General features: G+C 45.5%; 1 protein-coding gene across 3 annotated transcripts in view; it reads left to right on the forward strand.

Annotated features, from left to right (window-relative positions):
• Positions 1 to 27,738, forward strand: part of LOC135919724 (neuronal acetylcholine receptor subunit alpha-7-like) — a 328,023-nt gene that overhangs the window by 243,125 nt on the left and 57,160 nt on the right. For all 3 annotated transcript variants that reach the window (XM_065453597.2, XM_065453589.2, XM_065453605.2), the window contains exons 3-5: positions 1,716 to 1,760; positions 22,656 to 22,765; positions 25,989 to 26,245. In XM_065453597.2, coding sequence (XP_065309669.1) covers positions 1,716 to 1,760; positions 22,656 to 22,765; positions 25,989 to 26,245 — 412 coding nt within the window. The remainder of the gene's footprint in view (positions 1 to 1,715; positions 1,761 to 22,655; positions 22,766 to 25,988; positions 26,246 to 27,738) is intronic.

The following is a 27,738-nucleotide window of genomic DNA, read 5'->3' on the forward strand; positions in this document are numbered from 1 at the left end:
CATCAAGATGTTCGGCGCTAGTGTCACGAAATTGAAAGTGTCCCCAAAAGTGCTTGACCTTCTGAGAATATGGCCCGAATTATCGAGTAATACTCATTTCGAAACGCTGCTTCGGAACCAGATCAACTGCTGTGACCAGCTTGTGGAAGAGCTGTGAAAGACATATGAGCGAGAAACTATACAAAAAGACAACAGTTTGTAGTCATGTATTAGCAGTTGACAATACCTCATTAATCCATCTGTATATCGCAGAGAAAAAACAAACACACACGGTGGCGCGAGAAAGCGAGCTTGGCTACATGAACTGACAGGTCCTGTCAGTGCTCATCGTATTCTTGCACTGCTCTGTGACGTCTGGCAAAAGCAACTTGAAATTTCATGGATCTTAAAATGTTGAGTGGTTCCGGGGCTAGCCAGATGTTAAGAATTGGGGCTACCCAGACAGTTCCGCACCTGTCACCACTCCACCGTTGTTGCTTTCCGAAAGGCATCCAATGGGCGCCAAACTGGCTCGAATTCTACCTCTCCAAGTGGGCGTCTTTACCCATTACGGTGGGTCACCGTTACGGTGCCAAACTGCACTCGAAGTTGTGGTTGCAACCAGAGCTTCGGCGTTTGTCTTTCTCCAGGGGTGTGCCAGTATTCGAAACTTTCAAATACTAAATTGAATAAATTCTCATTCCGCACTCGCTCTTCCAATCGAGTAGTCGCTATGTTTCAATAAGTACGATCATTCTTCGAATAGTTTTCTAATATTTTAAATCGTCGACTGGGCGTGATCAAACATAACATGGCAGCAAAAGCTGGACTAGTTTCATTCCCACGACCATGCTCGACTTAAAACGTGACAAGTTGCGTCAGCGTCGCTGAGTGCGCTAGCATTTACCGGCTGAACCCCGATCGTTCAAGCTCTCGGAAGAATCCTGTATACATGCGGACAAAGTGCCTATTTCTTCCATTTGTGTTCATAATAAGAAATGCTTCGTGACGTGGTGTGCAATGACAGAAACTGGCTAACCACGTGAACACCAATATGTGAACATCGTTTCACATCGATGTCGGAAACTGCAGCACATTATTCGAAAACTATTCGACGTTCGATTCGATACGCTTCCGGCTCTCTTCGATTCGTACTCGATTGGGTCTCAAAAACTACCGTTCGCACACCCCTGCTTTTTTTTCTCTTTTCAATGCTAAATAGTGATATGCAGACGAAACATGCATGCGTGTCGGCGTAAGCGCCTCACATTTATGTGCATGTGGGGATTAGTAGACTTTCTTTAAATCGCTTTCTAATACATCCGTATGAAGTGCAAACTGCTCGCTTCAATAATGTACGTCAGCGGACATTAACTGATACAGTGTGTGGTTGTAGAAACCGATCTAACCGATCTAACCGATTGTACAAGCAGAGGCCGAGAGTTGAAGAAGCCACCGTGTGCTTTTAGCTCGAAGCTGTGCTGAAATTCTGACTTGAAAACCGAAATTACTTATTTAAAAACAAAAGAAAAACAGCAGATGAAAAACCTCCGAAAAAAATATACATATATTCTAGCATCGCACTTAAGCTAGTTTCTGATTACATTTCGCTGGTTACCATTTTTGTTGTTAAAGCCCAGGTTTCTTAATGAGATAACGTTTTTTTATAAAGCCAGAAATATTTTTCTTTCTGATTGTGGCGCTTCTTGTTCTGGTTTCTTTCTCTTCTCTTGTAGGACGAAAAGAATCAACTAATTATTACAAATATCTGGTTAACATTGGTAAGTTTCTTTATCTGATATATTCAAATATTTTGCGTAAGTCTCTAGAGCAGATGGTTCAGAAAAATCTATCACGTAATTATCACGAAATGTACAAGCAGCCTGTACTATATGAACTATCCTTAAAAAATTCAGAGGATAAAGGACGTTGGAGGATAAATGGCCTACGCAGATAAGGATAAAAAGGGGCCGCTGGGGTTCCTTAAAAAACGTTATAAATTTACGAACAACTTCGATAAGGTGGTAAGAAGGTGCGCGAACATTCACCACCTAATCTTTCGGGTCGTACTTCTTGCGACTGAGTGATCGATTTCGTTCGCAGAGCAGCGTAATTTTTCAAGCCTCCCTTATTCGTAGGTCATTGTTGCTTCGCGGTATCGTACCTCATCCTCGAAACGAGCAGTTTTCTAACCAAAAAGCTAAATAGCAGCTTCTGAGAGGGTGATTTCTTTCAACGGAATTTATCCTCCTGGCACATCCTGACTTTTTCTTTTGTGCATCTAAGGGATGTCCACAAGAACAATAGAACAAGTGTCACGTGTTGGCTGCGTTGCAAACACGATGCAAATTGGTCGCCAGTCCCTATATAATCTCCTGTGCCGGAGTGAGAAATCGGCTTCGAAATAAGCGGCTTAACGGATAAACAAAAGCGGCCCAACTGTAGGGCTCGCGTGTGCGGCGGACCTGTTTGCATTGGGTCGAATTTCGGCGACCTGTAGTCATTAGTGCGTGCTGTGCACCGTGAAATTCGACCACGGAACCAACTGCCCTCGCTCGTCGCACAAAGTGTTGTGTTCTAACTGCTAATCGGCTGCATGTGGCCCCGCTTTTATGTTTCTTTGTTATTTTTTTTTCCTTGTTTCTTACGGTTATTATTATTATTATCACATATCCTGCTGTCGTGAGCACGGGTAGTCCACTAGTCGTTCATGCATGACGACCCGCGGCCCTCCTTCCAGTTGAGTGCCTGCTCGGCACTAGTGCACGACTTCGGCCAGCAGGTGTGCCTCTGCGGCAAATGACGTTGCCATCTTATTTATTTATTTTTTTTGGTTTCAAAGGAGCAGTCAATACGTGATTTTGCAGTAAGCTTGTTTTCGCCATCAAAAGAGTGCTCAAGGGCAAGTCACTAAATGAATGATGTGACGATGCAGCCGAACGTGTCCCCCGAGAACGTTCGGTTATAACACATTAGCCCTAATTAAGCTGATACCAATGCGCCTCGTTCAGGTTATCAAAGCAAACTGTCTCAGGAACCCGTTGTTAACATTCAGCATTCAGTACCACGTGGGACCAATAAAGTGCGTGTGGATTTCGAGGCGCCACCATTCCTGCGACAAAATTCGCTGTTCCTAAACATTTCAGGCGACGATTAAGCTTTCATTGGTAACCGGTCAGGCATGGTGACTAATCACTGATAGTTTCTTGTTTTGAGCTTTGGTGCAAACAAAGGTTGGCATTACGAGTCACCGGATTTTCTGCTGTCTGTTCCTTAAGAGCAAGTAACCGAAGAAAGATAGAATGCTCCACATCGGCGAGAAAACACACAAAAGTCCCGCGCTATCTTAGCGGATAACATGCGCTGCGACGGCTTCGCCGCTTTTCTCTGCCAGCTGCACAGGCACACTTGAGGTCGGTTCCTCTGCACCTTCCTTTTGGCATGCTCAAATTGGCCGCCGCAGAAATGCGAGCCTGCGATAGCCTTATGTCTGCAGCAGGCTGCATTTTTCCTCCTCTACAATGATGAGCTCGCTTAGTATTTTCCTTTTCACGTCTTCTCTACTAGAGTACTTGGCACAGTTCTATATGTCCGGGAGACGTGTATCACCTTTTCTGAGTAAACCTCGACATAGCGTTTTATTATTAATTTTTTTCACAGCTAGTGCAAACACTGTAAGAGTCTGCCCGATTGAAGCGCGGTCAGTGCGATGGGGTGATGCAGCAGTTATCGCGAATAAGGGTGTTGACAATTCCTTCGTCATTTAAAAAAACATACAACGGACTGTGGATATAAATACAAGTAGTACACACAGGCTCTACCAGCTCAAGGCGCCATGGCACTCTCTTGTATTTCTTTCTGTTTGAGAAAAAAAAAGTTACATACGAAGAGCTGCGCCATGAGAAATAACGGGCACCAGGTTCGTACACACTTAAATGAGTCTCCCAGCTAAAAGCTTTCCCTTGAGCTTCACTTCAGAAGCCAATGGCTATTATTTCCTAGTTCTTACAGCTGATGCCGCAGTACATTTTAGCCCTCGACTCCACTGTCCAGTCTTTCCCTCGCACTACTCTCGGCGAAGAAAGAAAGTGTGCCGAGAAATATCGTTCCCGGCGGTCAGCCTCCGCAAAGCGGTCTGTGTGCAGTTCGTGTACAACTGTGTGCATCTTCGGGTGCACTACGTACGTGTCGCGACGCTGTGAGACACAAGCTCGAACCTGCCACGCGTAAGAGCGGCTTTAGTCAAGAGCACGAAAGCTCCATTCTTTAGACTCCATTCTTTAGTCTTTTAGTCTTTCTCTTTTTTTTTCACACCCCTGTGCTAGACCACGCGTAAGCACTCTGAAAGAAAGCTCGACAGATTCTTTCTTGAAGTTCCACAGCACCCGCACGAAAGGCTCATCCTCTCAGAACAGTGGGAACTAAGTTCCAAGCGTCATAAAACGCGCCCTTTGATCAAGTCGACTTAACTTTATCCTTCTTTACAGTTACGGTCAAATCGCTTTCATGCGCTGAAAAGCTGAAATAAAAAAAGAACTGTAATCCATGCACGTTTGTTGTTGAAGTGAACGGCCATATACACACTAGTCTCTTGATCAAAGGGCCAAAACTAAACCGAACCTAACCGAGCGAACCAAAAAAGTTTTGTTTCCGTTTCATTTCTTTGAATAAATCGCGATTGTATGTTTTTCATTTTTTTTAAATAGAGGCTTTGCTTGTGTAGTTAAAGCATGACTTAAGCGACACGCCATCGAAGGCCTCGACATATTGGCGATAGTTATGACTAACTGACTAAGAAACTAATACTTGAATCGACAAACGCACAGACGCATCTACGCATGCTGACGACATACACCACATATGCAGTCTCCACCACCCTTAACGCAAGCACTTCCCGTGCTCTCGGTTCGCCATCTTCCGGAATTATGATTTCACGCTGGCAATGATCTTGATTTCTACTGAGAATCTTCCGTATGCAGTGTAATATTGTTCTGAGTGCAATTTTGGTACGATCGTTAACAAATTTATATGAATCTCGGAAAATTCGGCGTGCTTTCCATAAGAATAGTATTGAAAATACGAAATGATTACACTGCATGCAGAAATCTTTCAGTATGAACTTACTAGCTAGCTTAGTTGTTCTCGAAAAGAAAAAAAGAAGGAAACGAAGAAACGCCGTGCCCAATGTGTTAGTTCTCATGCTCAGCATCTGTTGTGTCCGGGACTATTAAAATCGTTTCTTTCATTTTTTTGGTGAAGAATGTGGGCACGCAAGCACTCAGGGACGCAATTTTGCCCCGGAAATCGTGGTAATGGGCACGGTTTCCCAACCACTTGACTGGAACACGAACACGGAAGAACACACACAGACACACGGTGACAGCTGTGGCTGGCCGTCTTGTGACCCGTCATATATGCAAGATCCCGGAGGTTGTCTTGCTGTGATGTGCCCGAAAAAGCCTGCGATGTGTCTGTGCCTCGCGCATGGCTCCCACGCAACCATCCCGATTCCCTGAGCTCGAAACGCCTCCTCGCTTTACGGTGGCCGATGTCAAATCCCGAATCAGCTTTGGCCGTATGGCTAGCGAGCAACTTCTGCTTTGACAAGTTCGCTAAGCATCTTTTCCTTTGTCCTCTTTTTCAACTTGCGTAACGAAGATGCGCGTATCCATCTGTCTCCATCACGAAACTTTTTTCTCTGTTGTATTCGTTACTAAATACCATGTAAACTTCGATTGAGGCTGCGATCCCTTTTAGTCAGCTGCTCTCTTGAAAGGAGGGCTGTAGTCTTTCTTATACACGCATGAGTCACGATAGGAAAACCACATGCGAGGTGAAAAACTCGTGGCCTTTAAGCGTGGTGTCCTTTATTATGACGCGCATGACGCGCTGCTTCGTGACTACGGGCCTCGTATCCCTCGCTTCACGAAAACACATTGGGATGAAAGGGTGTCGATATATTATAATCCCATGGTCAGTCGAGGCACGCGCTAGCTCTCCGGCAACGAACTGCAAAGGACGCATAAGGCGCACTATATCAAAGCGCCGCGCTTGTATAACCCAGCTCCGGAGGCAACGCTGCCGGTCAGCGGACGCTTGAGGTGCCCACCGGCGAGTGGCCAGTCGCGGAGGAGGGGACACGGCAAACAGCAGCTTCCCGCCGCTCGAGCAACGGTAGCCGTCGAGTGTTTGTCGTCGCTCACCGCTCGAGGGCAAATGAGCTGCACCCCCCTCCCCCCTCGGAGCCGCTTACATTACCGCCCTGTGCTGGGCGCTGCGCGCAATCAGCGTAATCGAGCCGTTTCACGCTCCGTCTCTTGCAAATGCGGATGTGTTTCCGCCTGCCGTGAGCGCGCTGGTCCATCGCGTATTAGGCGACCCACGTCCCTTACTTTATTCTCTTTTTTTTTTCTCGAGAAACAATGGCTACAACTGCGGGCCGAAAGCTCTACACAGCCCCCATCGGCGACTTGTCATTCGTCTGAATTCAATATTTGCTCCTAGTCTCCCACGGTCTATAATGGTTGTTCTGTATTTTTAGCACAGCTGGTTCGGTTTCGTGAAGCGTGTAATTTCTAAAGCGCGAAGCACTAAAGCGCGGAAAGAAAGGTAAAAAGGACGAAAGAGTAGCAAGTAAAGCGCGTTGCGCGTTTTAGGGGCAGACTGATATTTGTAACTTCGCGAGGCAGGGTTCGTTGGGTGCGGAGCTCCTCGTGTGTCATATGGAAAAGGTGACATTGGTGAAAGGGATGCTTTATCTCTCTATTGGCCGCCATCAGCCACCGTGAAGTGAAAACGAAACTATGTGGCGCGGAGTTGTCGCCCATTCGCATTTCGAACAGTGGCGGGTTGTTTTTGATTGAGTTTATTCTATCTTGAATTCGTTCGCGTGGAATCTCTACATGCGCGGATGAAAGAGTCTGCGCGGATTCTGATGCCGGACTAATTTGTCGCGTATCAGTGCTGCAGATTTGAAGTTCTACGACCAAGGTGTAGCGAGTAGCGCCGCCGAACGGCGCCGGAGCAGCATCTTTATCCCAAAATCTGTGTGGTATCCTCGAGCGATCACTGGCTACGTTTGTGTGAAGCCGATAAAAGCGGGTCGAGTCACAGAAGTCGGCCTTAAACAGCCCGACTCGACAGCGTTTACAGGATCCCGTACCAGCCTGACGGGTCGAGATTATTGCGACGGCCTACGTTGAGGCCCAGAGATAAGACTACGCGGCCGGTTGATCGCTGCTGTCTGCGAACCAAGGAGCTGACCCGTTGACGTTTACATGTGCGCTTCAAATTAGTGGGGCTGGGTTAACACCTCCGGGATAACATAAGGCCGGTGCACTTTGATCCATGACGTCATGCTACATTTCCCGACTGTCAGATAATCTTATGGGGACGCCCCCCAGTAACGTGCTGTGATTTTGACGTCACCGCTTTCGTCAAGCCGGGCTTGGCAATGAAAATTTCGCTCCAATTAGCACGACGTCATAAAGCAGAGAGCACAGGCCTGCTATTTAGGAGGTGTTAGCGGGTTCAACCAATGGTTCAACATAGCCCGTGCAGTCACGACGGCTCAGCCCGACTCAGCGCTCGCTCAACACGACCGCTAGGATTTACATGAGTGCTGCAGGCAAATCCCAGCCCGACAAGCGTATACTCGACCCGTTTTTGAAGGGTTCGTGCAAATGCTCTGACTTTCGGAGATATACGACCACTTTCGCGAGATTTCGGCGCAACTCGGCACCGAGCGCGTCGGAGAAGATGCAAAATATACTGCCGACGGCGTTTCTGGCACAGCGCCAGAAACACTGTCGTCCGTATAAGCTCATGCGCCCGTAGCCGAGTGAAAGTTATCGTATCCCCGAAAGTGACCGCTCGGGAATTACGCCCCTACATATGCGGAGCCTAATGAATCTGCATTCTTGCTGTGCGTTTTTATGCACGTTACAGGCAGCTCGCGACACGGTTGCCGAAATCTTTTAGGGCTAACTGCTGAGATACAGGAGAAATGTTGACGTGAGGCTGCGGGTCTCGCGGTTGCGTCTGCCAGCGCTTATCTCGCCCCGAGGTGGCGCAGTACAGTACAGTGCAGCAACTCTACGTAAATTCGGTACTGCCAAAAACTGGAGATTATTTCAAGTTCGACCTCGCCCTAAAGAAACGGAAAGAAATGGGAATGGAAAGCACACCGAGGCGTTTCGACTGCAGGGAAGGACGGGAGGGATGACAGTGGGAGGAGTTGCTTGTGTCCAGCGCTGTCCAGCTGTGCCCTGCATGTCCCAACTTGAACGCTTTCCTTTCGCAGCTGTCTCGTATATGGCCTGCACGCACTGTATTCGGCCAGGTCGCTGGCAGCGACCATTCGTGGAGAGATTGCTTGCTAGGACGCGGGAAAGTCGCGAGTCGCTTACTCATTGATTGTGCGTCACAAGGCGTATCTTGGCATCCCTGACCTGATTCGGTGATCAGAGGGCTGACGGGAGAAGCTCTTCAGTGACAGTGACTTGTTCGCGACAATGAAGAAAAACTACGGTAATGTTTAAACACGATGCCTAAGGTGTACACATTATCAATCCGTTTGAAAGCATGTCCAACATTGACAGAAAAACTGAGTAAGGCAAAGGCTGGCAACTTCTACAAGAAGAAGAACAACGCTTACCTACTGCAAAAAGTAATACAAACATGAAAATTGAAGATCGGAAGAAGGAAACTAAATGAAGAACATGATGTAAGTACCAAAAGTAATTGAATATCAACCACGATTCGCTTCCGCGTTAAACACAACCAGAATACATTAGGGGGAGTTGAGCGGAGGAACGCATTACGAATCACGGTAAGACTACTTGCACCAATCTTGTTGCAGAGACAAGACTCGTGCAGTGAGAGCGCTAAACGTTGACGCATCTGAAAAGAACGCCGTCATCTTACGCCAGAGATTCAATTTTCAAGCAAGCTCCGCATAGAGTCGCCCATCCTTCAGCAGTGGGAAAGGAAAAGTGGTGACTATAAAAAAAGCTATCGCTAGCGCGCAGTTATTGTATTTCTCGCGAAGGGCGGTGTTATTTGCGCATTGCTAAGTCTCTTGCGGAGTAAACTTAGGCCTTGAAACTGGTTTCCTCTTATTTCATGCACCGTCTATAAAGCAAAAGCATATTTGCGTGGGTGCGTGCAAAATTAATAGAACGAATGAAAATACGCATTCAGGCGTAAACGTGACCCTTAAAGTAGAATTAAGTGGAGATGTCACATTTCACCTTTCACGCCACACTAATCTCGTACGTTCGCTCGCGAACTTCGAGTTTAGGTTCTTCACTGACAGGCAAGGCTGGGCCCAAGGAAGCTTCACGGTGAAAAACTAAGTAAATGAAAAATCCGCACCAGCGAAACGCGGAATCCGCCTAGCCGGAATTGCGGCAACACCACCTTACGCAGTGCAATACTGCGGTCTATGAATGCAGAGCGGCGTCAACATTCTTAGACTCCTAATTTTACTTTGGAACCGCAGTATGTGAAAGAAAGGTTTCAAACCGGTAAAATGCCGGCTGCGAAGGAAGATAACGCTTCCAGCTTCTGCAAGCGCTTTTACATTCAATGGCGGTGGCAGGCTGCCGCTTTCGAGCTTTCTTTTTTTGTTTCCTCCATTCTTTAGTAAGTTGTCGAATGAAGCAGCAGGATTGGGTTGAGCTCGAGTTATGGAAAAGGAAAATAAAAGAAAATAATGTGGAGGGTTTAACCGGAAGCTGTCAGCGAATACCCGGGCCCTTCTTTCCTTTAAGCGCCCGGAGACTCGGTCTTGCGATTCTTGCTCCGCGAGAATGAGTGTCTAGAAAGAAAAAAGAAACAGAGACGAGGGAACTAAATCTGCATCATTACCGCCGCAATGTTCCAGCTTTCTTTCTTTTTTTTTCGTATCTTGCGTACATGCGTTAGCACCTTCTTGGTGACTCACACTTCTTGTACTTCTTTTTCTTTCTTTTTTTTGTTTTTGCGCATCGGAACGTTCATTTTCTTCGGTGTGTTAGACGTAGCCGTTGGCACGTAAAAGCACGTGGAATAGCTTGTCAACGTTTAATGAGCCCAGACTGCGTCCGGTCAGTACGGAAATACAATTAAAAAAATTGTATCTAGCTGTAACGCACTTTCGTCTACTATAAGTTTAAGTTACCTCAGCCATGCCTCCGTGACTCTTGGACGAGCAGACGAAAACTTATTTCTCAGAAAGCGCGTCGTCGGTCGTCTTTCAGCGCATAACCCCGATCCGGTGCAGCCGTCGTGATTTGAGCCCTGCGCAAGGCTTAGCGCATCTTACTTCCGGATGATCTGTGACGAGCTAGCTTCCTTCCTTCCTTTCTCCCGGAATTTTCTTCCGCTCTAGACATTGCGCGGAACTTTTTCCTCCATGGGAAACAGGCGCGTCACTATCAGTGCCTGGAACCGCGGCTTCAAATGTTTGCGTCATGTATACGACAACCATGCCGAGAAACCACGGATGCAGTTTCCCCAACAGCAAAGCAAGACGGGCACCAGAAATGTCATGCGCTCTCTAGATAGATTTCATTCGGATAGAGCACGTGTATTTCCTACAGCTCCAGTGTGTTTGCGCTCCAGTTAGCAAACATTTTGTTATCTCCTACGTCTAATTGTTGTTTATCTCGCAATCCTTAAAAAAAGAGCAGGCGAGTAAACGAAGGAACAGGGCCGACAGAGGCACTGACGATATCTGGTCTTTCACTGGAGTGTGTACCATTATATCGTTCTGTTCACCGCGCTATATACGGCTACACAAAGGACCAAATAACAGAAACTGACACAGATGGGCACATTGCTGGATTTGAAAGGTTGGAAGTTTCCTCCACGAAACCCGGTAGCTCCCTTCTACTCCTCCAACCTCCAACGCTCTCCGGTCAGAGATGGTGTTGCGTGCTGAAGAGGGCTGATGCTTGGCGAAGTAACAATTAAATTTGTTTGTTTCGCGTTTTTGCCGGCATTAGGCCGAAAAGAAAAAAATAATTATGAAAAATAAACATGAGACTACAGCAAAGGTACGCTGATTTGAAAAGTCTCAAGAATTAATTTTCCACACCTCCGCGCTGCTTCTTCTGATGCAGTTTATTGCTCCGTTTCGCTCAACGTAACGGCCAGAGGATCGGCCATGTGAAGTGTTTGCACAAATTCTTCCATGTGTCCCCGATGCGCGGAGCCACACTCAGAACAAAATTGTAGTGCGACTGTTTTGAAGTGCTGTAACTGTCATGGCGCTCACAGTCCTTCTTCCAAAAACTGCTGGAAGATTAGGAAAGAATTTTCTGTGCTTAAGTAAATGTTAGAGACAATTCGACATACAAGGAGCACGCTGAAACAGTGCGACGTATACGACGTCGCCATAGATGGTCCTCACGTAGGAGTGCGACTGCTTCGAAAAATGCGTTACCTATTCAAGTAACGACGTCACCTGCAGTTCCCAGCGCAGCAAACGCTGACGCTGGACAGCAGAAAACTCTGGAATGTTTCTCTTAAATGAATGGCCATCGCTTCCGAGTATACGCCATATAGAAGGGCAACAGCAGCTGCCGCTTCCAGTACAGCAAGCAGCTACGTCGGATGAGGTACGACATGCAGATCAGCAAGTGGTATCATTACTGCGATCCTTAATGAATGCCTTAGCGCGTTGCTAAACAACATGCACACAACGTCAGCCAGCAGTGCACTCCAAGTACTGGGCACACTAAGTCCGGTGCTCGCAGCCCTTGAGTAAACCATGGCTCACCAGCCATGGTTCTTTTCGGGAGGAGGTCCGAAAAGCAGCAGTTTTCCAGTGGAAGGCCCGGGGACTCCGATCGTGCATCGGCTATTTCCGACGATTCCCGTACGCCAACAAGTTTCCCATTATCGTCATCGGCGAGGCGAAATTATCAAACCCAATCAGGCTATCCGGCTATGATTCATTTATGTCGCCAACTATCGGTGAAAACAGTAAGGTTATGGTGTTTATTCGCCATGACCTCGCCTACATTCTTCACCCTGTAGCGCCTCATGACGATAACCAATACGTATGCTTAACAGTAAAGAAGGAGACTTACCGTTACTCTTGTGTGTACCTACCGATCGCCATCAAGTAGATTTGATTACAAAAGATTACGAGACATTCTGTCAACATCTCCTGTTCAATGGTATATTATCGGGATCTTCAACGCTCATCATACAGTACACACTGGGGAACTACGAAAATCAACGCGAAATGCAGACCTGTCATTTTTCGGCTCCGACGGCTAAACCTGGGTTTTAAATGACGGCAGTCCTACATTTTTTTCTACGCGGTTTCACATACAGCAGCTGTCTTGACTTGGTCTTTGTCTCACGAATTCTTGTCAGGCGTACTGGATGGTTTATGGATATTGAAACGCACGGGAGTAACCATCTTTCCACGTTTGTCAAGATTAGAGGACTTTCCACTTCCAATTCCATGATACAATGCAAAGAGTAGACTGGCCCAAATTCCAGTCTCTTACTGAAGACCTCCGTGAGGGTAATTTACTACATAAGTTGGAAGATACAGTCAAAAGCACAGTGAAAGACAATACGCGTACTCTAATGTGCTCTTCAAGATTCACTGAAATTGATGTAACATTAGAGTGACTTCGAGCAATCCGGTGACGTGCCGAACGTAGATACCGACGCACGAAGTCAGTGAACGATCTACGGACTGCTAGATGCCTAAAAAAGAAGGTCCAGCGCCGGTTAGATAAACTGGAATCGCAATGCTGGACTGATTTCGGTGGATCTCAGACCCTCGTAAGCTCCTATCGCACTTATGGAGGACAGTGCGAATGCTTGGGACACCACCCGTACAGCGGTCTCCATTCGATGCTCTGGCCCTCTTCCAACAGCGACCAGATATTGATGTCGCATAAGACTTCTGTGCCAGATTATGCGGGCAACTCACAGGTCCCAACAACTTATCACATTCCATCAGCTTCCCGCCACCACGTGACCCCCGCATGGATCTACCATTTCCATCCATGAACTCAAGGTGGCGCTAGCTTTGTGCAGCCGTACGTATTCACCAGGATCTGACGGAATTTCTTACAGAGCTCTGTGCCATCTGGGTGAGCGAGCGAGGAGTGTTCTACTTAAAATTTGTAATGAATCCTGGCTAACTGGCACACTTCCCCTAATCTGGAAGGGTAGTCGCGCAGTTCCGCTACTGAAGCCTGGCAAGTCTCCGTTGGAGCTTTCATCGCATCGCCCGAGCGCATTGGTGAGCTGTGTGGGCAAAGCGATGGAGAGGATGATCCTCGGACGCCTGTATTTGTACTTGGAATACCACAACGTCTATCCAGATGTCATAGCAGGCTTCTGATGTGAACGCTCATCGACTGAAAACGGCGTCGACCTGGTTACCTACGTGAATAGAACGATTTACTAGATCCAGTCGAAGCCTCACTGAGAGTAGCATGATGCCGTGTACAATCGCGTAACACGCCACTGAGGATGCAGTGGAAGTGGTAGATACGATTTTTGTATGCGAAAGACAAGAAGGATAAATGGAAAAACCGATTTAAAAACAAACTAAGCTAACTCAGCTAACGAGGTCATTTTGTTACTTTCGCAGCCTGCATTTACCATTGTTGTTGCTTTCTCATAAAAAATGCGCCACAGCGCTCACATCAGCATTTGCTGGTCAGCGCCCCAGGTCTTCGTTAGACCGCTTATTCTTTTGCAAACTACTGACTTCGTTGTATCAGTGAGCGAAACTCTCACGCCCAGATTTTGCCCCTAAAACAATCGACACCTTACAATAGGCGCAGGTCATTTTATCTCCATTTTGCTACGAATCTGGACTCGCGTTTGCGCTAGCGTTTATGATTCATAACTGAAACAGTGCACGAGCATCGATATCTCCGGCCGTACAAGGTAGAAACGGAAACTATACGCTTGCCAAGACCTTCTGACGCTGTTAGCTCAACGCGTATGAGCCGTTCGCATTAAGTCAGCAGAATCGAGAGTTATCGCTAAGCCCCGCACTTAGCGGCGACCTAAGAGAAGACGGGGGGGGAAACGGCTAAAAGGGAGATTATTCAGTGCAACGCGGACAACACACGCGACAGTCACAATAGCCAGGGACCGACACAACACGTAGTCAAACTTTGTTCTATACTTACGCAAGCCCGCCACAACGCTTGGCCAGTCGTAGAACAGAGGACTACGGGACTCTCCGCTAATGAAGCTCTCTTATCATGTTTCGCGCTGAAGCCTGCCCTGTAGAGAGACTGGCTTTTTGTCAGCTGAGATCGCGTTTATGGCGGAACAGCGACAGGCCGGCGAACAAACGGGGCTATGTCTGTGTGCGTGTTTTTTTCTTTCTTCCTCTCTTTTTGGTTCACAAAATTGTAAGCGCTTGCGGTGGTGCCGCAGCCTGCCCCTAATCTGAGCATCTTCGCTAATGCATCCGTGGCAGCGCTTTCACGCGCGCCGCGCAAGCAGTCACTGCAGCCTAACAGCGTCAGCTGAATACTTGGTCGCACCTCATCCCCGCCGCCTGGCCTGCATGGCTTTGCACGAGCTTTTACTCATGGTTTATAGCACCGTGCCCAGACACTCTGCTTTGAGCCAACTGTGCCTGTGCTCTGACATTTCATTCCTGTTACCCGCCAACTCGCCTTTCGTACTTTTGCAATTGTAACCCTTTGGTTGCTTAGTGCACACGTGTTCTGATTAGAAACTTACGTGCAGCGAACGCTATAGCGCTGTCGGTGTGCGTGTGCTTTATAATCGGGTATCTTTGCTGTAATTGCTTTTTTTACGTCGCGAACTTCTGCGTAGTGCGCTAGTGTTTTTTTTTTCTTACCAGCGCGACTGCCAGCTGAGGGAATGCAGTGTATATAACGTCAGCTCAAGTTGCAGAACGCGAGCGAATCATTTTTCTTTCTAACTGCCTTACACAATATTATTCTATTGAAGTAGCTACTCCTATGAAACATCTCTTCTTATTATCCGCATAAATGCATCGCTTCTTTCGCGGTATGCTTATCATTGTAATCTTTGGAAAGATTGAACTCCGTTCGAGCAAAACTTCTTTTAATTTAGAATTCATCTTGCCTACAACCGCTATATTGTTTTGCCATCACAACTACATGAAAGACTACGAGTTGTTTTGAGGGAGCGACGTGATTAGAATAGAATATATCTATATATAACACGATTATCTCTTCTATACCAGGATGTATCTTGGTTTCTCCGAGACGGGTACAAAATCGTTCATCTCAAAACAATAAGTTGGCACCAGCAGCGTGAACAGAAGCTTGCGCACGACGCTCTCCATGCAACCCATTTACGCTGTGCCTTAGTCTAGACTTATGATATAAATGTCTTTTTTTTGTCGGATTAACGTCTGAATTTTCTAGATAATCTCTAACCTGACTGTCGTACCAGTCGTATCTTCGTTCGCTTAACTACGTACCTTGCTATTATTACGCCAATGGGGCAAAAATCATGTAGGTACGTGTACGGGTACGCTTCAACAATTGCAAAACGTGCAGAAGCGATTAACCGTCATGCGAATCAGGCACGAGTACACTACGACACAAGTTCGTGTCCCCAGTGCCGTCAGCACAGCTTACCGATCACGCAACGTAGGCTTTCCCCAGGATTTAGACACTACATTCGGATACCTAACATAGAGGATATACACACAATAAAGAAGATCATTTACCTCCTGCACAATTTTTGCTGGCACCTTTACAGAACAAGCAAAAAAAAAGGAAAGTTAGGTTCCGGAGTTCTCACTTAGGTGCACTGAAACAAAAAGTCAGCGAAAAAAAGTTATTGTCTTTACATGCCTAGACCTCATGCTACCATTGTAGCTCCTGCAGTTGTCCTCGGAGTTTGTTTGCATTACGCACCCTTATTCCATGCATCTGACGCAACATTTCTGAGCTGGAATTGATTTCTGCCCTACAGACGCAATTTTAAATCTTCGTTTACCTCCTTAATCATCTTTACTTGTGTAAGTGCTGTAAACATGTGTGTTTGCGGATAACTGTCGAATGTTGGTTTTGGGAGACAGCGCCACCATGTAGGAGCGAGTGCTCAGAACAACTTCTCTTTTATTTTTAGATGAAGAAAAAATGACAGTTTTGTGTTTAATTTGCCTGCAAGAAATCTAGATACTGCCTTTTCACAAGAGCCTTGCTAATGCGTACAGAGGAACGGAAAGGCGGCCACACCAACAAGGCACCAATCTTGAACTTCTTCTCAAGTATCGTCGATGATTCCATACGAAATCTTACGTCGCGTGGAATGTGAAAATATTGGCTCCCGACATTTACGAAGTAATAACTTCATGATATCATATCGTAATAATGTTGATCAGAAAGTTGATCGGTCGATTAGAAACTGCCGTGGCGGGCGCCTCATTACAGTGCCAAAGTTTCGGGCAATCTGACTCGTTGTTCATTAGTGCCCTCACAAAGACAGGCCAATTTGCCAAAACGCTTAAAGACATCAAGCTTTTGTTTGCTTGAATAGTTCTTGGATGTTAATGAGGGTCCCGCTATAGACATATATCACTCTCCCAGCCCATGGCACACTTTCAAATAGAAGACACGTGCATGTGTATTATTGGTGCCCTGTTGGATGGCTAGCCGATTCCGGCATGGGCGCCCTGTCGTTTCCCGGTAGTGTCGAAGCGCCGTGTCCTTGCCGACGGGATAACTCATCCGGCGAACCACTCTGACACGCCATTTTAGAGCTCGGCTAATGGATTAGCGTAGTTAGTGCTCGCAGATTCCAGTCATGTCTCGCGAACGGCTTTGTAAGGCTCAACTCTTTTCTTGCCTCGTCTAAAGCATTGACTGGTACGTAGTTTTAGATGTCGCCGTTTAATATGCCAACTGCTGCCAGAAGCGAGTAGTAATATGTCAAGGTGTCGCTCGTTCGAAAACAACTACACAAGAAGCCGCTGAATGATGTTTAAGTATGATAAATATAAAAGTTAACGTACGTCCGAGAGCAGGCACGTACCCAGGATTTTTTTTCGGGGGGGGCCCAACACCTCCATCATTATCATCATCATCATCATCATCATCATCATCATCATCATCGTCGTCGTCGTCGTCGTCGTCGTCATCATCATCATCATCATCATCATCATCCTGTTTTATGTCCACGGCAGGACGAAGGCCTCTCCCTGCGATCTCCATTTACCCCTGTCCTGCGCCAACCGATTCCAACTAGCGCCCGCAAATTTCCTAATTTCATCGCTCCACTTAGTGTTTTGTCGTCCTCGATTGCGTTTTCCTTCTCTTGGTACCCATTCTGTAACCCTAATGGTCCAACGGTTATCTAACCGGCGCATTACATGACCTGCCCAGCTACATTTTGTCCTCTTGATGTCAATTAGATTATCGTCTATACTCGTTCGCTCTCTGATCCAAACCGCTCTCTTTCTCTCTCTTAACGTTATGCCTAGCAATCTTCGTTCGATCGCTCGTTGCGCGGTCCTAAACTCATTTTCAAGTCTCTGCCCCATATGTCAGCACTGGCAAAATGCACTGATTGCACACCTTACTTTTCAATAATAATGGTAAGCTTCCAGTCAGGAACTGGCAATGTCTGCCGTATGCGATCCAACCTATTTTTATTCTTCTGTGAATTTCCTTCTCATGATCAGGGTTCCCTATGATTAATTGACCTAGGTAAACGTACTCCTTCGCAGTCTCTAGTGGCCGACTGGCGATCCTGATCTGTTGTTCCTTTGACAGGCTATTTATCATTATCGTCATCTTCTGCATATTAATATTCAACCCCACTCTCACCCTCTCTCTGTTAAGGTCTCCAATCATTTGTTGTAGCTCGTCTGCATTGTTGTTGAATAGAACAATGTCATCGGCAAACCGAAGGTTGCTGAGATATTTGCCGTCGATATGTACTCCTAAGCCTTCCCAGTTTAATAGCTTGACTTCTAAGCACGCAGTGAATAGCTTTGGAGAAATTGTGTCTCACTGTCTTACCCATTTCCCTATAGGTATCTCCCTGCTTTTCTTGTGTAGAATTAAGGTAGCTGTAGAACCTCTGTATATATTCTTACGCGAAGGACGAGCCAGTAAGACGAGAAACTATTTACAGATTATATTTACAACAACGGTTGCGGCGCTGACCGGTTAGATTCACAGCGCGAGCCCAGTTCGTTCTTCCTCCTCTTTTCTGGAGTGATGGCGCCCACGCACCTCGTTCAAACAAACAAATACCACACGCATGCAGCAATATTTTGCAAGCTTTTTACGTAAGCGTTCTGTAGTCCTTGATTACGTAGTGCCTTTAGACTGCTGGTATCTCTACTGAATCAAATCCGTTTTCGTAATCTATATAAGCCACATAGAGAGGCTTATTGTACTCTGCAGATTTCGCGATAACCTGATTGATGACATGGATGTGATCCATTGTAAGGTATCTCTTCCTGAAGCCAGCCTGTTCCCTTGGTTGACAAAATCCAGTGTTGCCCTTATTCTATTGGAGATTATTTTGGTAAATATCTTATATAATACTGGGAGCAAGCTAATGGTCCTATAATTTTTTAATTCTTTAACGTCTCCTTTTTTGTGGATTAGTTTAATGTCTGCATTCTTCCAGTTTTCTGGGACCCTTGCAGTCGATATACACTTCGTATAAAGAGCCGCCAGTTTTCTAAGCATTATGTCTCCTCCATCTTTGATTAAATGGACTGTTATTCCACCTTCTCCTCACGCTCGTCATCGTTTCTTGTCTTGCAGCGCCCTTCTGACCTCATCGCTAGTTATAGGAGAGTTTCTGTATCCTGTTCATTACTGTTTCTAAGTGAGGTATCGTGACTCCTCTGGGTACTGTATACAGGTCAGCTTAAAATTTTTCCGCTGCCTTTACTGTATCTTCGAGATTGCTTACGATATTATCCCTCTTATCTTTTAGTGCATACATCATGGTTTGTCCTATGCCAGGTTTCTTTTTCACTGATTTCAGGCTGCGTTCATTTTTTTACAGCTTCTTCAGTCTTTCATATGTTATAGTTTCGAATATCAGTTATTTTCGCCTTGTTGATGAGTTTTGACAGTTCCGCGAATTGCGTAACGCTGTGCGGCCGCCAGTCCCATACAACCGCGTAGAGCGCAGTACTCTGTGATTCTAGACGTACTGAGCTGACCGAGAAAGGTTAGAAAAACACCCACATAAGCACAGCAGAGAAGTGGCTACGTGAGGCGGTTCGACCGATAACTGTAGAAGCGTCATTCAAAGCAAGTAATTATTCTCCACTTCCGGCGGCGTTTTCTCTACTTCCTTTTAAATAAAAAGATGTTGATCCATAAATATTCTCATAAACAACGGTTAACATTTTTATTATTCGCTTTTGCTTGCGGTTTGGTGGTTGCGTTGGCTCTCTCCCTTAGTAGATCGCTTAATTTCTCAACTCCTTGCGATTTTTGTTTCCGGTTTCCAATTTTGCACGGAAAGGCCATACAATTAAGGAAAAACAGACGAGGTAACTGGCGACAGTCATTTTGCTTATGGGTTTAAGGGTTATTGCAGGGTTTCATGATGGACGCTCATTCACATCATTTTATTTCCCACCTTATTTAACCCATATCACGTGTATATGGTTCCGGGCATCTGCCAGCGTCGCGGCGAGCCGTAACTCAAGAAAATAATGAAGCAAAGGGAAAAGTTAAACGCAATTGGTGTTTTCTCCGGCCGCAACCCGTTCCATGAGAGTACAGACCAGCTGAGTAACAGCCGCATCCCTCTCCTGGTCCCAGGATCAGCCTAAACAAAGAAGGTTGAACTAACAAAAGCAACAGCTATGCGCGTGGCGGTTGAATAGATGGTGACAACTGAGCGCATCTCGAATTAATCGCGCGGGTGCGGAATCTATGAGAAAACTGTCCTTCACATTACAAGAAATGCCGATAACTACCGCCATCTAAAAGGAGTGAAAAAGGCAGCATAAGGCTGACCGATGAACAGCTGTGAAGTCTCAACATTAATCTGGCGGCGCTTTAGGAATGTGTGAGGAGTGGTGGCGTGGGTGGGGAGGGGGGGGGGGGGGGGGGTATGCCACTTAATTTCGGGGGGGGCCCGGGCCCCCCCGGGCCCCCCCCTGGGTACGTGCCTGTCCGAGAGTGAGCATATGCTACGAGGAAACTTTCTGCGGTTCTGGCATAATGAGACGCTTCATGGTTCTGAAAGACATTCAATACGCGCAAACATTAATGATGTCAGCGGCACTGACACCATGAGCGGAAACACGCCAGAATGGTCACTGGTTTTTACAAATATTACGAAGCGCAAGTAGAAGCGGTCGTTCCGTGCAAGCTCCGCATATAAATTGCAAATTCTATGGGGAACGCTCGTCTGTTACCATGTTTGAAGAAGTGCGGAAAAAATTAGCAGCGTTACCTCGAGTCTGAATATATTCCGGATAAGTTGCGCCCTCAAAGCACTAGACTTGGTGCTGCTAAAAGCGCCCCCAATAAGCGCGATTAAAAACTTCTGAGTTCTCAGTCAAGTGCTTATACGGACAAGTAAATTTGGTCACGCGCGTTATGTCGGAGAAAAAAAAAATACTAAACAGTCACATTTGCGGGCCAGGCTAATAAAAACAGCCCTGTTTTTACATAGCCTGAATGTTTTCTTGACAATGCTGCAGTTATGTTTTCGAGATGCCGTTGATAAGTTGGAGCACGTCGTCACGGCAATAAAGGTTGGTCTGGCTGATGCGCTACTAAGAATCCTAAACAGCTCTCAACGCTGAAATTGAGGCTCAACAATAGCGTCCTGTTCCCGAAGTGTCAATTGATGAACTGATCATCCTGCGCTCTCACACATCTGCTTATTATTTGTGGCTGCTGATAAAGTAATCTGCAGTAATCGCGCACCATTTGAATGCATAAACAAACACCAGCGACAGCATTTGCATTGAGAACTGCGAGGCGCGGAAAGGTGTGCATTGACGTACGCAGTCGCTACATGCAGCCGAAGGCCCGGATAATGCAACGATCCCACTTATTGGGCGTGGGCGCTGATGTCATTGACACCGCTATATCATCGTAGAGCCAGCACTGTGAAAAGTTGCCCTATATCTCGATCAGCCTATTTCCGGCGGCGCAGTGAAAGCGGTAAGTAGGAAAACAAAAGGGTGCACGTGAATGCTCCCAATTCCGATTCTTTACCTTTTCGCGTTTAGTCATGTCTCGAGTGGGCTCCACCTAAGTATCGTGAGAGGTAGATGATATGAAAGCAGTGTAACAAAGCGGGGAAGAATACATTATATTGACCAGCCCCAGACTTTCTTCCTCTTTAAGAAAGAGTTAGAGGAGAGCGAGGGTACGTTATGGTCACCTTAAAAGGCGACACATGATATAAAAAAAAAGAAGGAACAGGGCTGAGCACCAGATGTTACTGGTTGCAGCCTAGAAGCACCGCCTCATTATGTCTTTCCTGGCACTTAGAAAGCCATCAGTTACCAGTAATCGATATAGCTGAGCCGCTGTCAGAAAATAACGTAAGAGGTAAAACGAATACCCTTCCATATTGCCCGCATAACTTTGATCGACGAGCCTTTGCGAACGTGAAGTTGTAGGTCAGAGCCCATATTCACGAAACTTCTCTCAAAGGGGCACTTTTTGAACGCGATAAGAAAACGATCGCCATCTGCAGACGATGCAATATTGAACAAGCGAGCTAGATATTAAGCACCATGCATCAGGGAGCGTCAAATCTTGTATAACAGATAGCTCACTCTCTCCTGCGGCTTTCGAGGACCCTTCTGCATTGCCCTTTAAGTATCTTTAAGTAACTATGATTCTGAGCTGTCCGTCTGCCCCTTATCGGCTAGCTTTGTATCCACAAGTCATGTTCCGTTATCTACTGGATAACGAATAACGGTTCTTGAATAGTTAGTGCCCGGGGTTTGTTTTATCACGGAGTGGCTTTAAACGTGAAAGGTTTTGTAAACATACTCCTAAATTTAAACTGTTTCTATAGCGCAATGAACGGTGCGACGATATGGAACAGCGCCGGTAGATCGCAGATGCATATATCTCAGCTATAATTTGCGAATGAGGGACTAGCTACATAATTTCTCTTCGTGCACATGCAACGTCCATATTCGATCATTGCCTTGGCTTTATTATCACCCTGATGGCTAGCGCAGCTAGGTGCATGGAGTTTTCCTGTCGGCAATTGAAAGACGCGCACTTGCGTGGTTGGTTCTTAGTTAATCTATATTCCTCATTTATTCGCGCTAATAATACAATGAACGCACCAAAATGTTTGTTCAGTTTCATATATTCGAAGAAACGACATTAACTGATACCAGGGGTTCACAGAAATATCCCTGTGTGTATCGTTTTTTTCAAAGTCGTCAGCCGATGAGAACATGAGCTACTAACAACGTCTCCTTTTCAAGAGACATATACCGAAGAAACGACGGGCGCCCAGTAAAGCAGCACAGATAATGTCGCACAACATTTCCTCCGAGGTTGTCAACCAGGGAAAGGGTTCTGAGCCTCGTCATTAGTTTCGGAGCTTATGAGCTCCCGCGTGCGGCGTTAGGCGTCGCTGTGTTTTGTGCTGTCTGCTTCGTACCACCTCAACACGTGTCGTCGCTTTCTGCGGGACAACCCTCCCTGAACCCCTGGAATAAAAAGGATTGGATAGACGTGAACCTACGCTGGAACCCAAAAGAGTACGGCGGAGTGCAGGAACTGCGTATTCCGCCGAGCAAAATCTGGAAGCCGGATGTGCTCATGTACAACAGGTGAGTGGACCACCAGAGTGTACACAAAACGGTGCGAGTCAGGCCAGGTTCCTATACAGAGCTTGTGTGTCGGAAGCATGGAAAAAGAACGCAACTAGGTGGGAGCACTGCGCAACGTTATTGCAGCCAGACGAGTAGACTCGACACGTGATCGTCACCTCCGAGCAAGCGGTAGGTTTTAATGCTCCCTCTGTGCACTGCGCATTGATTTAAAAAATACCGGAATCCAAATATTCTCGGCGAGTGCGCTGAGTCCTAGAGGCCACTAGTTGGACAGACACTGCGAGGAGAGAAAGCGAAGGGAATGACTTTACTGAGAGTTCCTTTTCCAAGGTCCGCTTCGTGACGTAATGCTCCCTCCTAGTTCGTTTCCTTTTTTCTTTTTTTTTTTCAGGGTCGGCTGTCTCGGTTACATGGTGTTTCGCAGCGAAAGTAGAGCTTGTTCTTCTGCGTACAAAATCGCTGCCTAACCACCTCTTTTCTGCGGTTTCAGCAAAACTGAAAGACCATAAACTGTTTCCAGAATTTCTGGCACATTAGTTAGATATATTTTTAGTTATTTATGAAGTTATTTATTTACTTACAGTACTCTCGGAGTAACTGTACATTTTAGAGCGAGCGACTACATAAGACACATTCAAAATAGGATTACGCAGAAAAGGCACATTATAAGTAACAATGAAAAATTATGTTAGCTGCCTAATTACATATCATAATAAACACTATTATAATACACAAAAAATAGCAATGATACTTCATAAGAGAAAACTCATGATAAGCATTTCAATACACAAGTGAGAAATGATATATCAATACATACATACTAAAGCTGCAAATATTGTGTTTATATAAGAAAAAAGTCACATGATGTATTAATCACAAGTTTAAAGATTTAGGTGTAGTTAACTAAAGCAGCTTTAAATTGAGCAGGATTACTTATGCTAACAATAGATACTGGCAAACGATTCCATTCGTTGCATGTTGTCGGTAAAACGATTTCGAGTGTCTTAGTGTGTTACAGCGAGGCACATGTACCTCATGTGTACGATCTCTACGTGATGAGTGAATGATGCTAGACTAATCCATGCCGACCGAAGCGCTACGTTCTGGTAGTAAATCTTAGAAATAAGCATACGCGTGATTGCTTATTGTGGGTTAACAGGGAAAGGAGCTTCAGTGTAGCCTTCATTAGTGTTGCGCTTTCCGTGCGGTGGTAATAATTAGTATAAACCGAGCGGAGTGATTATGGACGCTTTTAAGACAGTTAAGTGAGATGGAATGATGTGGGTTCCATACTGATGACGCATATTCGAACTGTGGACGAACATATGTCGTGTATAACAATTGTTTTAGTGATAATGGTGCAAGCGAAAAGTTTTTGCGTGCATATCCAAGTGTGCGATTAGCTTTGTTCATTATAAAATCGATATGGTACTTCCAGGATAAATTATAGGTTATATAGACGCCGAGTTATTTGTAGTTTTTTGCGCTCTCTAAAGGAACGTTATCAAGTAAAAATAGGTAGGACTAGCTTCATCAGTACGGGATATTCGCATCGATTTACATTTCTTGACGCTAAGTTGCGTGTGCCACTTTTTTGACCAGCTAGTACATGAACGCTCCGTTGCGGCAACGTTATACTTATTGTCATCACTGTAAATATTGTTTAGAGGTAATTATATATTTCTGCAGAACAGATAGAAAGGGAGTACCGGGATATTTCCTTCCCGAATGTTTCCGCAATAACCCATTTATAAGAGAACGGTGCAGAAGAGAAAAAGTCTCTAAAGCTTTCCTCAGAAAGGCCACGACATATATATATATATATATATATATATATATATATATATATATATATATATATATATATATATATATATATATATATATATATATATATATATAAAAAGAACAAAACAAAAAAAGAAAAAAATGTGAATTGAAGACATAACTCAAAGGATAAAACTGACATCTAAAGATGTTCATACGAGCAACGAATTTATAATCTTCGTGTTTCAGTTTAGTTTGTGAAGAACAGAATAATCAGACATTATTTTTTTTACTAGCAGATTATTAGGAGCGGCGGACATCATACAATTCGTCTTGTTGTCGGCCAGTAACCTATCGTATTTGACAAAACATTCGCTTGTTTCAGTTGTGAATATCATGGTGCGTATTGCAGCCGCTAAATATACGACAGTTATCAGGTTATGTTTAATTATTATGAACATTGAAAAATATCCCCCTGTTTCGAAACGTTTGTCCCGAGTATATGCCACGAGATGCATATTCCACACCATAAAGCAAGCGAAGCACATAGACTTTCCTTCTAGCAGGGCCAAGAAGCCCTACTGACGCCTTTTCCTTTCTGTCCTTCTTTTTTGTATGTGAAGGCCCCCCATCGCCCTGAGAATTTTAGCAGCACACGTTCGGTCAAGTTACACTAGCGTCGTTATTCGTGGCTGAACTTGTAGCGGCACAAACTAGAATACAGATTTAAAATAGGGGCTTCAGTCCGGCGCTAATGTTCTCTTAATGTTAGCGACTCATCACCAACAGGGAACAAATGCCATTGCTCTTATCGAAACGTTGGCACCGTGCGGAGGCGCATTCTTCTCCTGTTCTCCGTAGTTTATGCTTAAGTGTCCATCTTTCAAATGCCGCGTTGCCATTCTTGCATTTCCACGAATAGAACAGCTTTTTTTTACAAGAACCAAATCATCTGAAACCTTTGCATGAAAATAATTCTTAATGAGATGTAGGTTTTGCTGCACTGGTTGGTGCACGACTTACAGCGAGAAAGCTGGCGGAAACAAAGGAATGCGGCGGAGAAAGCAAACACGCATTATTTCTGTCTCTGCAATGAAAAATGTAATTTATAGTACTTAACTTCACGAAAAAACACAATTGGTTGTAACGCGCACTCAAATTACGGCACACAAGCGCGTATGCGTACCGCCCCTAGAGGAATTCAACCTCCGTGGTCGGGTGACCGAACCCACCACCTCTTTCTCAGCAGCACGCCGCCACATTGGCTGAGCCACCGCGCCTAGCCTTTCTGATCGCTTCGTCCGTTCTCTCCCATTGTTTGCGCCAGTTTTCTAGTAGTATGTAGAGAGAATGTGGGTGTAGCAAACTCATCTTCGGTGTGTCGGTCGTCCCCCGCTTTCTCTCTCTCTCTCTTTCTGCAAACCCTTCCCGGTCCCCGTCTGCGCACGCGCAGTGCGGACGAAAAGTTCGACGGCACGTACCCGACTAACGTGGTGGTGCGGAGCAACGGCAGTTGCAACTACATCCCTCCGGGCATATTCAAGAGCACGTGCAAGATAGACATAACGTGGTTTCCCTTCGACGATCAGAAGTGTGACCTGAAGTTCGGCTCCTGGACTTACCACGGCCATCAGCTGGACCTGCGCGTCAACAGCGAGGAAGGCGGGGATTTGTCCACCTACATCCCCAATGGCGAGTGGGACCTGATAGGTGAGCACTGATATCAGCAGTATACGTGTACCCTCACCCGCACTTCCCTGCGGGCGCGCATGCTGTCCAATAGTGTCCGACTGGACGCCGGTAGCCGCTCGCTGGCTCTGAAGAAAACGATAAAACAGGTGGCCGTGCCCTGTTCACCTATGTTTCGCCGTTTTTATGCGAGCGCAAGCAGAGACGGTGGCAGTTAACGTAAAAGCGAGTAGCTTAATCGTGAACCATCGTGAACAGGGCGAAAGCAAGACTTGCACTTACCTCCGTCATATTCTACGTTAGGCAAGCTCTTAAGCTGCTGGTTGTGTTGTTTTTTTTTTATTTGCGTGCGTGCGTGCGTGCGTGCGTGCGTGCGTGCGATATACCGCGGAATCGGCTCCTCATAATGATGTTCAAAAATTCCGGTGATATCGCACTAAAACTGGTTACTTTCGCCTATGAACTGACCAGCGAACATTAATTGCGGTAAAGCTGCTTCACGTATGCTGACGGCAGTAGTTCATAATGTACATGATCGTGCGTGTAATTGCTCAGCCAGCTAAGAGAAAGAGAGACAAATGACGTGCGAAAGGTAGGGACGTTAAACGGAAGATAGATATACAGTTTGCTAGCCTGCACAGGAAAAGGTGTAAGGGGAGGCAGAAAGGCAACACACACATAGGAACGCGTGAATGTCATGGTCATTGAATACAGGTCGCTTGACCGGAGGAACTTCAGTAGCGCCTTTGTTAAGACCGTATCAGCCGGCATTTCAAGATTCAATTCAATTCAAAATTCTGCTTATTCACCAGATAGTACTGGATCTGGGCTAAAAGCTGTGTAGACAGCTTGAGATACCCAGGTACCCGTTAAAAGGCAGGTACAGCGAAACAATTAAAGACATCTAACAACAATACATGAAGTAGAAATTTAAGCATATATGCTGATAAAATAGCCAACAAATAAAAATTATATAGAATAAAAATTAAAGGAGTGTGTCATCAATACACGAACATAAATACGAGGATTATATATATTAAAAAATAATTTGACGCGACGAACATTTATTACAACACTTTTACAAAAAATGCTCGCAACTGAGATTTCGACGCGTATTGCGTTTATTTTTATTTGTTCATAACATAAATGAAGACTGTGTTGCAGCATTTGTAGTTTGTAACCTGTGCGATAACGTGGGAGAAACCACACGTCCGTGCTGCGTCTATTTAACATAGGCTTGTGCACACATAAGCTCGCCGTTGTTTCTAAGAACTGCCTAAATATTTTATTTGATTGATAAGAAGTCGCCAGAACATGATAGTCATGCATGGTTTCTTCCCGAATCGTGCTGAATTTTTGAAAAGCGCTCACACTAGATTCACAATATTCAAGGTTTACAATCTGTCGCATGACTTTCTTTTGCAATATCTGAACTTTTTAAATGTTCATTTTATTTGTTGTTAGCGAGACCAAGTACAATAATTAATTCGAGAAGCAAACAATGCATAATACAT

The sequence above is a fragment of the Dermacentor albipictus genome, chromosome 2, assembly GCF_038994185.2.
Source record: "Dermacentor albipictus isolate Rhodes 1998 colony chromosome 2, USDA_Dalb.pri_finalv2, whole genome shotgun sequence".
NCBI classification, from domain to species: domain Eukaryota; kingdom Metazoa; phylum Arthropoda; class Arachnida; order Ixodida; family Ixodidae; genus Dermacentor; species Dermacentor albipictus.